The sequence below is a fragment of the Hirundo rustica genome, chromosome Z (genome assembly GCF_015227805.2).
Source record: "Hirundo rustica isolate bHirRus1 chromosome Z, bHirRus1.pri.v3, whole genome shotgun sequence".
In the NCBI taxonomy this organism is placed as follows: Eukaryota; Metazoa; Chordata; class Aves; order Passeriformes; family Hirundinidae; genus Hirundo; species Hirundo rustica.
Genome location: NC_053488.1, coordinates 28,886,948 through 28,903,565, shown reverse-complemented (window position 1 = coordinate 28,903,565; position 16,618 = coordinate 28,886,948). Strand labels below are relative to the sequence as shown.

Genomic DNA, 16,618 nt, shown 5'->3' with positions numbered 1-16,618 from the left:
GTATGGCTAAATTGCATCAGACTGAACCTCTGACAATCACTCTCTGCTAGGGGAGGAATTCCTGCTGTAAGGTCCTGGATGTGCCATTGTTCAAAGAGCAATACAGCCACAATTAGTGTGCCTGCAGTTCTCATTAACAAGAACATAATATGATCACCATTAAAAAGAAAAATATTTCCATTCAAGCACTGCCTTACCATCTTTATATTCGCCATAATGAAGTGGGATTATTTGCTCCAGAAAAGCTTTACACAACCTAAAACACTAAGTTCAGCACCTGGTATATCAGGACTACTGCAATTACATTATACTATCAACTCCCTGCTTTGTTCTGATTTGACAAAAATAGTTTAAATCTACTTAGAAAGAGATCCTATTTTGCTGTGGTAAACTTGTAAACAATTTACAGTTAGAGAGAAAACACTATACAACATCTTCATTAGTCTGCATGAAATATCAGAGACACTGAAAGGCTCTTTTTTAAAACAGTAACAAATCATTGGAACTATCATTTTCAACTCCTTGAAAATCATTTGGGAAAAAATTAAATAATAAAAAGCTCAGGTTTGTAATCAGCAAAACACAAATAATGGGAATCAGGTATTAGGAGCATTTGTCTTCTATGTTATATATGTTTACCTTTGCAACTCCAGCCCTATGAGCACCTTGTGATTCCATGTGTGCTACGTATTTGTTGAATTCCCTGAATTCATCCATCGAAGGCCTAAAAGTCATGATTTTGCAGCTCGGGTTTGGAGGACTATCTGAGATAACAGCAGCCATTCTGATTCAATTTCAATCCAGCTGTTTAAAAAAAAAAAATCATACATTGTAGAGAATTATCTGTAAAACCAATTCTAATGTTCAACATATATGGTTTCAAAACAGGAGAAAGTATCTACAGTTATCTGCCTAAACTAGTATAAAAGGCACAAAACAAGTGTTCACTTTTTATCCTTACTCCTTTGAGAATACATAGCCTTTACCCAGCACAAACACTATTATTAATGACATGCACACAGTCCAGTCCATACCTCTGCTTTTACAGCACGTTTTCTCAAGTTAACCTAGCATCTTCCTGTGTAGCTCCATCTGCACATTCTCTGTCTAGAGAATCACATTACACAGGCATAACCCAGAGTAACAAAGCTATATGTTTGATAAAATATCCCTATTTCCATTCAGTAAACGGCGAAAACCAATTACTCACTTCCCACTCACACTGCAAATACAGAGGAGGAGCACTTGAATTTTCTAGTTCTCACCATCAGCAGTTTAACAACAGGACTATATTCCTGTTCATTCCCTGAAAGCTTTAACAGAGAAAAAAGCAAATAAGGTATAGACATAAAATCAGTATTTCCTCTGAATTCCACTTCTACCTTGAGGCTGGCTAAAAGAAAAAGTTATTTCCATTTCATACCAGGATAAAATACTCATTAAAGGACTGATCATTAGGCAAGTGACAGATACACATCATCTTCAGATCAGAAGGTGTTGCAATTTCCAAGTATAAATCACCATGTACCATCTGCCATTCACAAAATTCTTCACTAACCTTAAAAAAACCTGCTTGTAACACATTTCTTCCAACATGCTCTGATCAGATCTGAGTGGTTTCAACCCTTCATGCCAAACACTGGGTACTGGTGAGTACCACACACCTGATCACTTATTTCCCCCATGCATAGTAAGACTGGAAGTAGTTGAGATAAGAACAGCTTAAAAATTTAAACAAAGTAAAATTTATTTTTATTCGTTTTAAAATTTAAAATTTATTTTTATTTATTATTATCATAGAGAAAGAGAGAGATAAAACCTAAGGAAGCCCAGGTAATACACAATACAAACTGTGATCAGCCACCCTTCTGGGTAGCTCAACTATGTTATATACTGGGCATGGCATTCTGTGGTATGGAACAGCCAGTTTGGGTCATCTCTCCTGGTCAGCTCCCTCCCAGGTTTTTGTGCACCTCCTTACTAGAAGAGTGCAAAACACTGAAAAGTCCCTGATTAAGATTAAGCACTGTTTGGAAACAACCAAAACATCAGTGTGTTATCAGCTTTCATATACTGAATCCCAAACACAGCCCCGTACCAGCTAAACACACAAATTAGTATTAATTCTGCCAAATCCTACAAGCACACAGTGTCAGATGTCACCTGCATCACTTTTCACTGCATCACAGGTGAAGCTCATTTCCGAAAACATAAACTGATTTACCAATTAACTTTCAGTTGCTATGTAAATATATGAAATTAAATTATGCATCTAGAAAGCCAGTGTCAATCACAGTGCCTGTATGCATTTCCTATAAGCCTGAGGCTCTCTCTTATTTGGAATTAATTCTTTTAATGTGAAGGAGTAAAAGTTTGAAATACATCTGATTTCCTAGAGTCCTTATGCAAAACGGCAAAGAGATAAGAAAAAGCAATATCCAATTGGTTCAGCTATGAGAAAAGCTGCAAGATTATTTTGGCCAATGTCTGTTTTCAACCACCAGGCACAACAAAGTTATTACTGCGTAAATCAGCATGATAAGAATTCTACTTAACCAAAACATCTCACCAAAATACACATGTTTTAATAGACGAACTGCTTTAAGAATAGCCATGTACCAAATCAACTGAATGCCCGGGCACTTTGACACAATGGAGAAGTTCAGTTAATTTAAAGATTGTTAATTGAACTAATAAACTATGATTAACACATGCTAACTTTCACAATCACACATCAGCATTCTTGCTTGGCTACCAGACTCTTAAAATCCTGTTTGTGAATATAATAACAAGATTATTTCCCTATTTCTCCATAACTAAGACCAGGCTCAAGCATGTAACATATCATACTATGATGAACCTCAATCTGTACCACAAGCAGAATTAATAACTTTCAACTAATTATGAAGAGCACTGGAAAAGCTTCATTGTAGTGTAAAAAATACAAATCTTGCTTTTCACAGATCTTTTTTCTACCAGCTTCCATCTATCTTAGGGTCCAGGCCCCTAAGCAATGAGCACGAAGACCAGCCAGCTGCGCTACTTTCAACCGAAATAAACAGTTCAATCCCTGCTATTATGTAACCCTCCTTCCTCAGTTAAAAACACCTTCTCATTATCTTTTTGGGTAAAGCTGCTTCTTGATAAGCACAATGTTTGCAAGAACTTCTTCAGAAGATTCGACTATATAACACCTTTAGATTAAGTGGCAGAAAGATCATAAAGGCGATGCAGAATTTGCTATGCTAGAAGTCCATTTGATGTTTCTATTAATTTTATGACTTCTTAGTAATTCAACACCTTTTTTATAACTATGACCTATCAGTTATAACTTCTTAAATCTGTTTTATAATTTCATTATTGCATTTCTTCATTAAAAAACACCAGTCTGAAACAGTAAGCACAAGTACTGAGTTACAGGGTCTAAATTTAACACAAAAAACAACTCTATGCTACAAATCAGAAAATACTTGCCTCCCAATGCAATTCTATTAACTTCTAACACAATATGCAACTTTTTCAAGGACTTTGTGGAACTCCTGAGTCCTACATTCTTTCTCTAAACAATGCCTACTTTTGTTTTTTTTCCTCACACACAAAAACTCAGTTACACCCTAGCCAAATCGTTAAGACAAAAAAAGCATAATATATCCTCCAGTGTAATATTTAAGAGGCCTTCAGAGGTTATTTTGCAGACATAATCACAACTACTAGGAGACCATTCTAATGCAAAATCCACCCAGCAATCATATTATTGCTGACTTAATTATTGCACTTAGGTGTATAAATAACTACCTACTTTGTGATATTACAAAGCAGTACAACCTAAGAAATAAAACTTCCAGAGTTTTATTTACTACTACACAATGAAAATGTGCAAAATATTAGTAAATACAGTTATAAAAAGAAAGCCAACATGCCCAGGCTGCACTTTATGAAATAGAAACAGAAAGTATTATGTACACAGGAAAATTTTACAGCTATTTTAAGTCCCTCACATCAGCATTGTCATCAGACATTTTCTGTCCCCTTGCAAGAAAGTAGTGCAAGCTGAAAAAGATGCCCATAATTACTGAGAAAAACAAAGGGTAGTGAGAATAAATGTGAACAAACCTCACACAAATTATCACGCATTAGTACTTTACATAACATTGAAAGAAGCTTTTTAGCTAATCATGGAAAAGCTCTAGCCAAACAAGCCCAAGCTATGAACCTGATCCAATAAACTCCACAGCCTGTCCATAAACCTTCAATTTCTTTGTGACCAAGTAGTCTGCCTATGTCTTAAGCGTGTCAGACTAAACAACTCACAATTTAAAGAAAATACAAGCATGTAGTTTGTCCAAAGTTGCCAGCTAAAGACCTAATAACTAATAACCTGATCCTTCTTTTGAAAAGTTTTGAGCCATTGTAAGGCCTTGTTAAAAACCTCAAATCATCAGCAAGGAGAATATTGATGCTACATTAGTCTTAACATGCAGAATTGAAAATATGAGGTCAGCAAAGTTCAATCATCCACATCTATGCCAGTATGTAGCACAAGAAAACTGATGAACAAAAACCACCAGAGTTCAACACCTGAAAAGCTCACATACATCAAGATGAAATCTCATTAATGCTACAATTATTTACATAATCCAAGATGCAAATGCATTTCATTAGTTATGATGATAGGAAAAGCGTTTTTTTAAACAAATCCTGCAAAATCTGAAGTGCATGGCTTGTACAGACACAACAAACCTAATACCTAAAGAACGGAAGTGTATATTATATGCTTGATAACTCATTTTATTCCGCGTTTTTTGGTAATTGCAAAATCTACATATATCATGGGTTGGCAGAATTTTGTTTCTGGTTATAGAGAAATGTGAAATGTTCTTCCCTGCTATTACCATAGAGCGGTTTTCGGGGGGAGGGCAGGGACCTATCAAAACCTGGCTGGGATATTGGCAGCTAGGTTGACCAATGGGAAATGTCGACGCAACTTTGGCGGGGACATTTAAAACTAATCTGCCGCTGACGGGGCCCTCTCTCGCTTTGGAATCAGCCGTGAGGTAACATCGTGGGCAGCAGGCTGGCCCTGGCCAGGCCCTGCCGTCCCTCTGGGCAGCTGGGCCAGGCCCGGCCGGGCCTCCCAGGGCCGCTGCCTGCACAGGGAGGGCCTGGGCCGGCTGAGCCGAAAGCGGCGGCAGCGCGGCAGCGCCGGCCACGTGCTCAGACCGCGGCAGAAGGGGCCAAGCCACGGCCCAGCTTAACCACCGCTGGCAGCGGAGAAAGAAAGCCTGCAGCTTCGTAACAACTCTGAGCCGAGCCACCCTGGCTGAGACCGAGGAGTGGAAAAAAAGGACATCTACCAGCTTCCTCCATCAGCTTTGTATTTTCTTCAGCTCCTGCAACCTGGAGCCTGTACGTGGCCCTTGCAGGCCCAGGCAGATTTAACCCTTTCCTAGCAACATGGAACTTTTAAAGCACAACTCTTCCTAGAGAGAAAGAAGAAAGAAAACAGAGGGTACGTAGAACAGACACTGAATGAAGTCAGTTAGATTAGAAGTGAAAGAACTAATAACATTGGAATAGGATTGAAGAAGTGGACATTTTTAACCGGACTTCTCTAAGGTAAATTATGGAGAAATGGACTGTTCTTTGTAGCATCTTAGTGTTGTTGGGTAGAATACTATTCTAATCAAAATTGAGGACTGATGTAATTGAGATTTATTTGAGAACTTTAAAGCCCCCGCTCCTGGGTTAAAAGGAGGTCTCAGCCTTTGAGACAAAGATGATTTTAGACTAGAAGAAGTATTCGTAAATAGTACCCCAGATACACTGAAAAGCTTTGCTGATAGAACATAAAAGTCTGCAAAAACTCCAGGTGGCAGCAGATGTGTGACATTGGGAGCACTGGACTATTTTCTCTTGTGGCAAACATCTTCATAAAAAAATCTTAGAGGGACTCATCTCCTAAAGTAATGAGTGGTTATGTCTAAATAGTGAAACTGACTGAAAATCTCAAGTTGTGTCTTTCTATGGTGTTTAATAAGAAAGTTAATAGTTTGTAAGAGGAAAGAAGTGTGTTTTAAAGTGTCATTCTGTTTTATTTTAAGTTTTCTTTTTCTCAGCTTTTTTCCATTCTTTTAGTGTGTGTTAATAAAACTATTTTTGTTCATTTTTAAGCTTAAACCTGCTTTTTGTCTCCTAATCTCTCCCTCCCACAGAAAAAGAATAAATACTAAAACCCTTACATTAATTGGTGTTTCTGCCCAGTTTTATTAAATTAAGACCATTACAGCATAATTGTTTCTCCTATACACTAAGAAAAGAGAAAGACCTCTATACCCCATCACAGTCAACTAAAGCTTGCCTTTACAAATCAACGCCAGGCAGCTACAATTTCCAGCCTCCACTGCCAAAACATTGAACTGCTTTTCTGTAATGTCCACAACTTGCCATACTATTAGAGTTGTCAGAATACTAAATAAAATTTATTGGTTAAAGTGTTATCACTTAAACTTTTCCTCCATGCAGAATCTTCAATGCCCTCAGAAGAATGCAGAATATATTATTTCCAGAACTGGAAACCATCCTACAAGTTCCATTTAGTTGATACCAGTTTCAGAAATCTAAACTAGCAATTGTGTTTAATTAAATTACAAGCAAGACACCAATTCAAACAACTAGAAAATGTTAAACCAGAATGAAACACACTAGAAAAACAGCATGTGTTAATTTGCATTTAGTTAAAAGGCACAAAAACCTGTAGCCTTCACTATGTTAAACCAACTTTCAGTATTATTCTCAGTACTTTCAATATTCCCTCTCCGCCTATGCTCTGAAGGCTATACACTTCTTTTTGCTTCTAGTCTAAAATAAACTAACCAGTACTGTGAAATCCACACATCCTGAGCAGGGAATCCAAACTTTCTGGCTCCAGACTACACAAGACTTGACAAAATACTTCTTCCAAAGATGCTGTCCGGGAGGCATCTCTTGACTGCCCACATAGGGCACTCCCCTCTACTGAAAGCGCAGTTGGAAAAAAACCAAAAATCTACTCTACTATACACCAAATTATTAGTTAACATGGAAAAGTGATAAATAACTATAGGCCACTGCATCATAAAATAAATGTGTTCATATTTTGAATGATAAGATTATTTTGTGTGTTTTAATACAAAAAATTGCAACGTCCACAAGCTCAACTCCACTATCCAAACTAAACAAATTACATAAAGCAAGCTCCAGCAAAAGAAAAAAAAAAAAAAGTAGGAAGGTAGATGTGAAAAAGTCAAATCTCTGAAGGTCACCACTTCTCACAGATAAATTAACTAAAACACACATTTTTTTTTCTTTTCTTGCAAATTTTCACACACACTAACTATGGGACAACAAACATTTGACAAATAATTCATCCTGAGAATGTTTTTTCAGTAGATAACAACAAGAAAATAAACTTGTTCAGAGAAAGGCATGCACAGGAAACCCCGGGGGGGGGGGGGGGGAGGGGGGTTGTTTGGGTTTTTTTTGAGACTGTTTTGCAAAATAACTATGTTGGTACCACCAGCTCTGCACAAGCTGGAAAGGAAATAAGTAGTATAAAATCATGCCTTAATCTGTAACAGTTTCAGCAGCAATTTTACTTATAAGTAAACTCCATGATTCATAATTTTATAGATTCATAATTTTTAGAAAGTTATTAGCATATTCTCTAAGTAGGTACCATCCAACTCCCTGTACTGCTCAGCAAAGCAAATTTAAAACCCCAAAATATTTCATTAGTGCACTTTCAGGTAACTTAAAACATAAAAGCACAGTTTGCATGTTCAGCTATTACTGAGCATGTAAATAGTTAATTCTCTGTGTAATTTGGGTTTGCATACTTATGTTTGAATTGTTCCTTTAGTAACAGTAAATGTGCCGACAATTATGTCTGCCTACTTTATGTGCCTGGCTTCAAAAGAGATCCTATCAGGAATTCCAAATCTGTACTTCGGTTATTTGATTGTATTAACAGTGAAAATAAATGTATGAAACATAATGCTTTCTATTTGTGATGCAAGGCCAAATCAGAAGACTCAAGTTTATAACTCTTAGGTGCATCGAAGATTTTAATATATTATACAAACTTAAGAAACCAGGAATCTGGGCAGATAACCATATCCTGAAGATCCTGTAACCACCACAAAGCTCTGAGTAATTTACAATCTTCAAGATTACATTTCTGTGTCTGGTGGTACCTTACAGCAACGATGTTTCAAAACTATAAATTGGCTTAATTTGAGTCTGCAAATTTTGAACTGAAAAATAACCTGAATTCATCCCCAACACATTCTTCTCCCACACCAGGTTCACAGCATGAAAAACATCTTAAAATAAGTGATCTAGGACAAAGGGCAAGGGGTGGAAAAAAAAAAAAAAATAAATAAAATTCTCATTTTTATTTGCAACTCATAATTCAAGAGTTTCTATTTCTTTATATGAAAACACAGGTATGAAAACCATAGTCCTAACCGGAAGCAGCATGTTACAGCCTCCAGCATGGCTGAAACTTCATGGCTCTAACCCACAATATTGTATCCGACAAAAGGAGGAAGGCTCAGCTCCAAAGGGCCTTGAGGGGAAGCCATATGAGGAGCAGCTAGGGCCACTTGGGCTGTTCAGTCTGGAGAAGAGGAGATTGAGGGGATACCTCACTGCAGCTACAGCTTCCTTATGAGGGGAAGAGAAGAGGCAGGCTCTGATCTCTTCCCTCTGGTGACAGTGACAGGATCAAGGGAGATGGTCTGAAATTGTGTCAGGGGAGATTTAGGTTGGACTTCAGGAAAAAGTTCGTCACGCAGAGGGTGGCTGGGCACAGGAATATGCTCCCCAAGGAAGTAGTCACAGCACCAACCTGGGCAGAGTTTAAGAAGCGTTTGGACAATGCTCTCAGATACATGGTGTGATTTGCGGTAGTCCTGTGCAGAAATGCAAAATAAACTCAGAGGTCCTTGTGTGTCCCTTGCAACTCAGGACATTCTATGATTCCGCACAGATCTGCATCATAATAAACCCAAAGGAGATTTCCACAGGGACAACAGGAGTTTAGAAGTTTCAGTTCTGAGTTTAGAAGTTTCACCAACCCATAATCCATACTACAACTTTGAACAGAGTAAAACAGTCAAGAAAACACTTTTCCTCCATTAGTAATTAATTATTTCTCCAAGTTTAAAATATTTTACTTATCTCAGTTTTGAAATATTTGTCATGATTTATTCAAATCAAATACTCCAAATACTTCCATCAAGTCAAACCCAGACAGGAAGAGCTTGATTTCTAAAACTTCAAGTTTCTACCACTTTTCTGTTTCTAGGTCTTTATTTGTAGCTTAGTTTACAGACTTCTACATTTTCCCCCAATTTAATTTTAAATGTAAATTACTCTTTTTAAAACAGTTTATGATTACAGATAATTTATCCAGCTCCAAAGCCATAGTCTCATTTACAATTTTGGCAACTTACATACTTTTTTAATCAAAGAAATAAACTGTGAAAGTGAAACAAAACCTGACTCAGCATAGTAATGTCTGTCATAGATCTACCACGAATGTAACTATTTATCTAGGTCTTCTTAGAGACAAGCTACCTGCTAATAACTAGTCTTTTAATTTTATTAGACAAAATTCAGCAGGGTATCACAGGTGTAATAAGCTAAACCTCAACAATCCAATTGAGTGACTCTACATTTTACTGGCAGAAAATTCACATGGGATGTGGAGCATATTTTGTTTATAAAAGTTCCCTATAGTATCTGCAGCTGTCAGTGAAACTGATTAGACACAGGATTTTTTTCAGTATTCAGTTTTCACTAAGGGATGTGTTTTGAACTTTAACTCTGGCAACTTTAATACCTCAAATTTAAAATCCTGACATGCTTTCTAATCTTTGTTTAGATAGATCATAATGATTACATAGATTGTCCTCAGTTTTCAGGGTATACTGTCTTTAGTGTCCCAAGTATATTGTCCCAAATATCCTGTCCCACGAATGTTGGGCATAAACAGAATTACAGATAAAAATGAGTACTTGCATAACTCAGTAGTATAACTACTCACACAAAGCCAACAACTCAACTGCTATGTGCAATTCCACAATTTTAAACAGGTGAAATGAAGTTAGAGGAAAGGGCAAGCCTACAGCAGAATTAGTTATGACATACAATGCCACTTACAAAACCTGAAGCAAACTGTAAGTTTTCATATAACAAAACCACCTATTTATAATAGGTACTGGGACTTGGGACCAGTAAATTCTTATTAACACCTTCATTATATGATTTGATTGCACAACAATTACTATCCTCCAAGTATAAAATATTGCTTATCTTCAAAATGTCCTACGTGTCTTCTGTGATTCTAAACAGAAATCAAAAGACGAACTCACCACATCACCTGCTGATTTTGAGATATGAACAATCAAACTATCAAGTGACTATGGAGATCTTTTACTAGAGAACTACTAAAAAATTAAAATTTCAGAACATCACTTTTTGAACCATTCCTGTGATCATTCAGATATCTTGCAAATACCCTATATTGACAGAATTATAGTAAATACATCTTCCCTTTGAAGCTCCATGTATACTAAATTCATGTTTCAATAGTTGTTAGGGTGAGGCTTTTTTAATTTACATTGGAGGTAATAGGATGAAAATACCACCTTTAACAGCACCACAACCTTATTCACATTCTGTTCAGCATAATGTTGATGAAACATATCTACACTGATTCGTGGATGGTGGCCAATGGGGTTGGCTGGACAGGTGGAAAAAGGCCAACTGGCAGCATAGGGGAAAGCCAGTCTGGGCTGCAGATGAGTGGAACAACATTGCCACTCAGGTAGAGAAGCTCCCTGTGAAAGTCTGTCATGTAGATGCCCATGTCCCCAAGAGTCAGGCTAATGAGGAGCACCGAACCAACGAGCAGGTAGATCAGGCTGCAAAGATAGAGGTGTCAAAGATAGACTTAGATTGGCAACACAAGGGACAGTTGCTCCTAGCTCAATGGGCCCGTGATGCCTCAGGTCATCAGGACAGAGATGCCACCGATAAGTGGGCCCGAGACCGAGGGGTGGATCTAACCATGGACAGTATTTCTCAGGTTATCCATGACTGTGAGACATGTGCTGCCATCAAGCAGGCCGAACAGGTGAAGCCCCTATGGTACAGTGGGTGATGGTCCAAGTATAAGTATGGGGAAGCCTGGCAGATTGACTACATCACCCTTCCCCAAACACACCAAAGCAAGCGCTATGTGCTGACCATGGTGGAAGCCACGACTGGATAGTTGGAGACCTACCCTGTGCCCCACGCTACTGCCTGGAACACCATCCTGGGCCTTGAAAAGCAAATCCTGTGGAGACATGGTACCCCTGAGAGGACTGAGTCTGACAATGAGACTCATTTCAAGAACAGCCTTATAAACACCTGGGCTAGAGAACGTGGCAGTGAGTGGGTGTACCATATTCCTTATCATGCGCCAGCAGCCGGGAAAGTTAAACAGTGCAATGGCCCGCTTAAAACCACCTTGAAGGCACTGGGTGGGGGGACTTTCAAGAACTGGGAGATTAATTTAGCAAAGGCCACCTGGTTAGTGAACATTCGAGGTTCCACCAACCAAGCAGGCCCTGCCCAATCTGAGCCCCTGAGAACAAGAGATTGAGATAAGGTTCCAGTGGTAGACATGAGAGGAATGCTGGGAAAAACTGTTTGGATTAATTCTGTCTCCAGCAAAGACAATCCTGCTCCTGGGGTTGTTTTTGCTCAGGAACCTGGCTGCACATGGTGGGTGATGCAAAAGGATGGAGAGACCCGCTGCATACCTCAAGGGGACCTTGTTTTTCAGTGAACACTGTGACTGTGTCTGTACTCATATTCACATGTATATATATATGTATATTATTTAAAGGTTTAAATTCAATATAATATGTTGGTATGGGGAAAAAAATTCGGGGTGGATAATGTTGGGGGTTAAGTTTTCCTGTTGAATTTTTCCCCGCTCTTAAGTTTCTAGGAGACTAAATACTGATAGTTAAAGGGTGCTTAACCTGTACAAAAGGTGTGGATCACTTAGTTTAGGGGGAGGAAAAAGGCTCTCAGGAGCTGACGGTGGGAGGTTCTCTTTCAGGCTTTCAGTTTTTTACTGGGAGGACGGTCGAGTGACTGGTGGCTGCGTGGATTCCACAGTTAACGGAGGGGTTCGGTCCTGAGAATTCTATCATCTGTTGGAGCACCCAGGAATTCGGAGGTTTTTTTCACCTGCCCTGCTGGAGCTGGGTCAGCTCGGGTCCAGCCGCTGTGGCTTCTCCAGCACTGCTCACTTCGCCTGCCAGGACACCCCCCTGCCTGCCGGGACACCCCACCATTTCCAGCCATCACCACTGGAGTTTCCACCGTTTCGGTTTGGTGCTCTCGGGGTCCCAAGAGATCAGACTTCCCGGGACTTGTGAGACAAAGCCCCTCGGGGTTCTTGGTTCTGTTTTACTATTATTATAATTGCTGTTGTTGTTTGTCTGTCCAGTTATATTTACTAGTAAAGGACTGCTATTCCTTCCCCCATAGCTCTGACTGGAAAGGTTTTTTTAATCTTCCAAATTATAATAACACAGAGGGAAGGATTTTAATTCCCCATTCCTAGAGAGGCCTGCCTCTCCCTAGCAGACACCTGTCTTTTCAAACCAAGACACACCTTTAATAGCACCACAGCCCTATTCATATTCTGTTCAGCATAATGTTGATGAAACATATCTCACCAAAAGAAAACGAAGAAAAATATTCAATATCAAAGTGAATTACTTGCAGAACTTAGAATCAGACCAACTAAGAGCTGCCTTAACTCAGAAAGTCCTTAATAATCTACTCGACACAATATTTTGTAATACAGTTAAGTATAGAACTGTATCTTTAATAATTCCTATGTTTACTAATATGGCCTTAGGAATATTCTATTATTAGAATTGAGCAGTTGACAACATAAGTTTATTATTTGAATGCAATATTGATTGTGCACACATTTAGTGCAGAACTGTTTATTTGATTTGTTTAGAAATTAGCTCAAGAGATATAAAATACTGCATGCAATACTCATTAATAATTAAAGAGTAAAACTTAAAGGATTTGACTTTTTTCCTATTTTATCATATTTACCCAAATAAATAAATAAATAAATAACCAAATCAGAATCGGGTTTTTTTAAACAAACACTGTCCGGAGACTTTTCTCTCATATACGTTATTGCAGCTCTGATCCAACAGCTGTTTAACCATATACACATTGGGTGATATTACTTCCTGGGTCACTCCCTAGATAGGAAACTGCTAGCACTCCAAACCTAAGCTGAGAATAAAACTAGCATGAGGGTCAGTAATTCAGTTTACTCTCATTTCAACTACTGAAACATAAATCATGCTTGTGTTTTCCATTTCCTTGCATTTGGAAAATACTTCTCTGAAGCAATCCCATCAGCTACTTATGACAGTATAAGGAAAAATAAAGGTAAAGCCAAAGTCAAATTTTATACCGTAGACATAAAAAAATCCCACTGCATTAGGTGGCACTAAGTTCCTTCTTGTGGAAAAAGTGATTCCGCTTAAAAGGTGCTGGTTTAGCAGCCACTAAATGGTAACTTCAGTTCCTATAGTTGGTAATTCTCAGCAAAGAATCATAAATCTGCACTTTAAAAAGTAAAAAATAAATGGTTTATTCTCTGAGCTATTATAATTGTTTTAAAAAACACACAGACACACGAGTATTTTTCCTAAAGTAGTTAATCTGTGAGATTCAGTATTTTGCACACACTTTCCACTAGACTTTCCCAGCTTGCAGAGGAAAGAAATCTTGCTCGTTAAATGGAGACTACTACATAGCATAGAGACTTGATCCCAAAACCAGCTTCGAAGGTGTGTTATAACCACGGACAGACGTGGAACAGGCGCTTAACTAAGTACTTCGCTCAGCACACAGCTCTGATGTCTTAGCTGCATGCAGGAACGAACGAGCTGCACCAAAAAAGAGACTGTCTGGAAAGCCCACAGCAATTTCATCAAATCCCTGACAGCCACAGAGAGAAGGTAAAGTTCTAGTTCACTCCGTCCACGCACTTCGAACACGTGGAGAACCCGCCCGACCTACCGGAGAGCCCCCACCGGCAGCCCCGACCCAAAACTGCCGGTCGCGAGCAGGAACGCGAGACCCACTTTTCCCACTCCTGCCGATTTCGCTTCCTCATCTCGGTCCCAGCCGCCACCCTCCCGTCCGCGGCGCGGAGCCCCCGCACCCATCCCCTCCCGGCGCGGGGGCAGCCGCGTTCCCCGTCACGCCTAAAGGATCTGCCGAGCGGCACTTCGCCCGCTCGCCCCCCCGCGCCCGGGGCCGCCCCGCCGCCGGGACCCGCCGCGCACCCCGCTCCGACCCGGCCCGACCCGCTTCGGCCGCCCCGCCTCCTCCCCTGCTCGCCCCCGGCCCGCTCGCAGCCGCATACCCCGTCGCCGTACGCCCGCGGCCGCCGCCAGGGCCAGCTCGGCGCTCCCTCCGCACCTGTCCGGGAGAGGCTCCAGCGGGCAGGCGCGGCCGGAGGAAGGGATGAGGGGCCGAGCGCCGCGGGGCGGGGCGGGGCGGGGCAGGCCTGCTCGCTGCCGGGTCACCCGTCCCCTCAAGGCTGTGGCTGCCCCTGCCCTCGCCGCACCGCAGACTCCTCGTTCCCAGATTTCGGATGACAGCTGCTGGATGCGCACGCGCGCCCGTGGGGAGGCCGACACGTGACCTAAGGAGCGGAGCCCGGCGCGTCACGTGCCGGGAGCGGGGGCGGTGCGGAGGGCGCTTCCGGGGTGGGAGCGGCGCTGTGGGAAAGCGGAGGAGGCAGCGCGGGTCAGGTCGGCCTTACAGTCTGCTTGGGTGGATCCGCCGCTCCTGCGGGCCGGAAAGGCGTGCTCCCTTCTCTCGGCCGGGCCCGTGAGCCGCTTGTGCGCTCACCGGGACACACCTGGGGAAAAGTTTGCGCTTTTACCAGCGTAAAGTTTAGATCAAGGTCGGTCTGTTACAGAATTAGAGAATCAGCTAGGGTGGAGAAAGCTTGGAGGCCATCGAGTCCAGCGTATGACCGAACACCACCAAGTCAGCTAAAGCATGACACTGAGTGTTTTCTTGAACACCCCCGAGGCGGTGACTCCGCCTTCCTCGGCGGCCGATTCCCATAGTAACCTGTTCTGTGAAGAAACTCGTCTACAGTTACTCCTGTTGCGACCTCAGAATGGGAGAACTTTTCAGGTCCATAGGTAGTGGATCTGTCAGAGCAAGTTGCAAGGTCGACCTGGTTATCGTAACTAATCTGCTCCTATCAATCAGTATCCCGTATCAACCAGTACTGCTGTACAAACGTGATTTTGTTTGCAAAAGATTATGCTGCTTTTGGTGACAAAGGCCCACAGTGCTCAATGCGGTGTCTGTCCTTTCTGAAGTGCCAAGGTAGAGTATAATTTTGGGTGTTCAGATTGCTGCTAAAATGAATCAGTCTGTGGTTTAATCCCTGTATGATATGCTTTGACTTTTCTTGTTCGTCAGTAATCTGTGTTAATCTTTTGTTTTGCTTCTGGTTGCTGTGTTCTAGAAAGTAGCAAAAAACAACCAGACTATGACTGAAGGACAAGACCTCTTTAGTCCTTCAAGTAAGCCTATTATGTTAAAGAAGTTACACCTGATAGTTATATTCATCTTTGAGAGTCAAAGGCTTTTTTCAGTGCTAAAGAAGCCTGAAAATACAGGAAAATTTTTTGCTGGTTGTTTTTTTGTTTTGTTTTTTGGTTTTTTTTTTTTTTTGGGGGGGGGGGGGTGGGGGGAGCATACCTAATGCTGTAAATTTGCTGGGCTCAGAGACATTTATGTCGTTTTACCATTTGGACACAATATTATACATTAAGAAATTTTGTATATAGATAAACAGCTATATCTCTGTATAGCACTACTACTAGTAGTGTCTAAAATTAATCATCCTCTTCTGCCTAGGGAAACAAATTTTGTTTCGCTGAATATAAGTAGAAGAAACAGAGAAAGTTGTTTGCCTTCTTCCTCAAACCTTTGGTAGGGTTAATAAAATATTTGTTTAATCCTTGCAGGAAAACAGAGCAGCTGAATGCACTTTCTCACTGTTTGTTCTCTGCTTGCTAATTCACTATGAAGCAGAAAAGATTGATTACTTTACATTGTTTTCAAATGTGATTTCATAGCCTCATGCAGCGTACTTGATGGAGAGAAAGTACAGCAATAACTTTTGGAAGAATTCAGCCAACACTCTGCTCATCTGTCATTCTTTCAGGTTACAACTCTCTGTGAAGCCACGAAGTGCCCTGGAGCATGTTATGGTATTGCCACAGATACTGACTTAAGCAGTCCCAAGCTATGGACTAAGGGTGTACGTGGGTAGTCTGAGAGCATTAATTCTCAGTGCTGTGGTGATGGAAAACTATACCTTGACATCATTTTTCAAAGCCAATAGCTAAGAACTTCTGATTTGAGAGGTAGAAGTAAGGACGGGGCCTTTTTCAGAATAGTTATGTAGTGATGTGTGGTCAATAAATCAACATTTTGGCTTTAT

The 16,618-nt window shown here is 40.6% G+C and overlaps 1 protein-coding gene across 9 annotated transcripts in view; it reads right to left on the bottom strand.

The window, feature by feature from the left end:
• The window catches only part of KDM4C (lysine demethylase 4C), a 271,307-nt gene extending 256,671 nt beyond the window's left edge, over nucleotides 1-14,636 (bottom strand). For 4 of the 9 annotated variants that reach the window (XM_040090379.2, XM_040090384.2, XM_040090385.2 and 1 more), the window contains exons 1-2: nucleotides 14,510-14,613; nucleotides 640-804 (exon numbers count right to left, since the gene is read on the bottom strand). In XM_040090379.2, coding sequence (XP_039946313.1) covers nucleotides 640-783 — 144 coding nt within the window. In that variant the 5' untranslated portion in view covers nucleotides 784-804; nucleotides 14,510-14,613. Of the gene's footprint in view, nucleotides 1-639; nucleotides 805-1,558; nucleotides 1,675-4,747; nucleotides 4,879-14,509 lie in introns of those variants that run through there. The other 5 variants (XR_009208614.1, XM_040090382.1, XM_058424094.1 and 2 more) reach the window with 3 other exon arrangements.
• Between the last annotated feature and the right edge of the window lie 1,982 nt (nucleotides 14,637-16,618).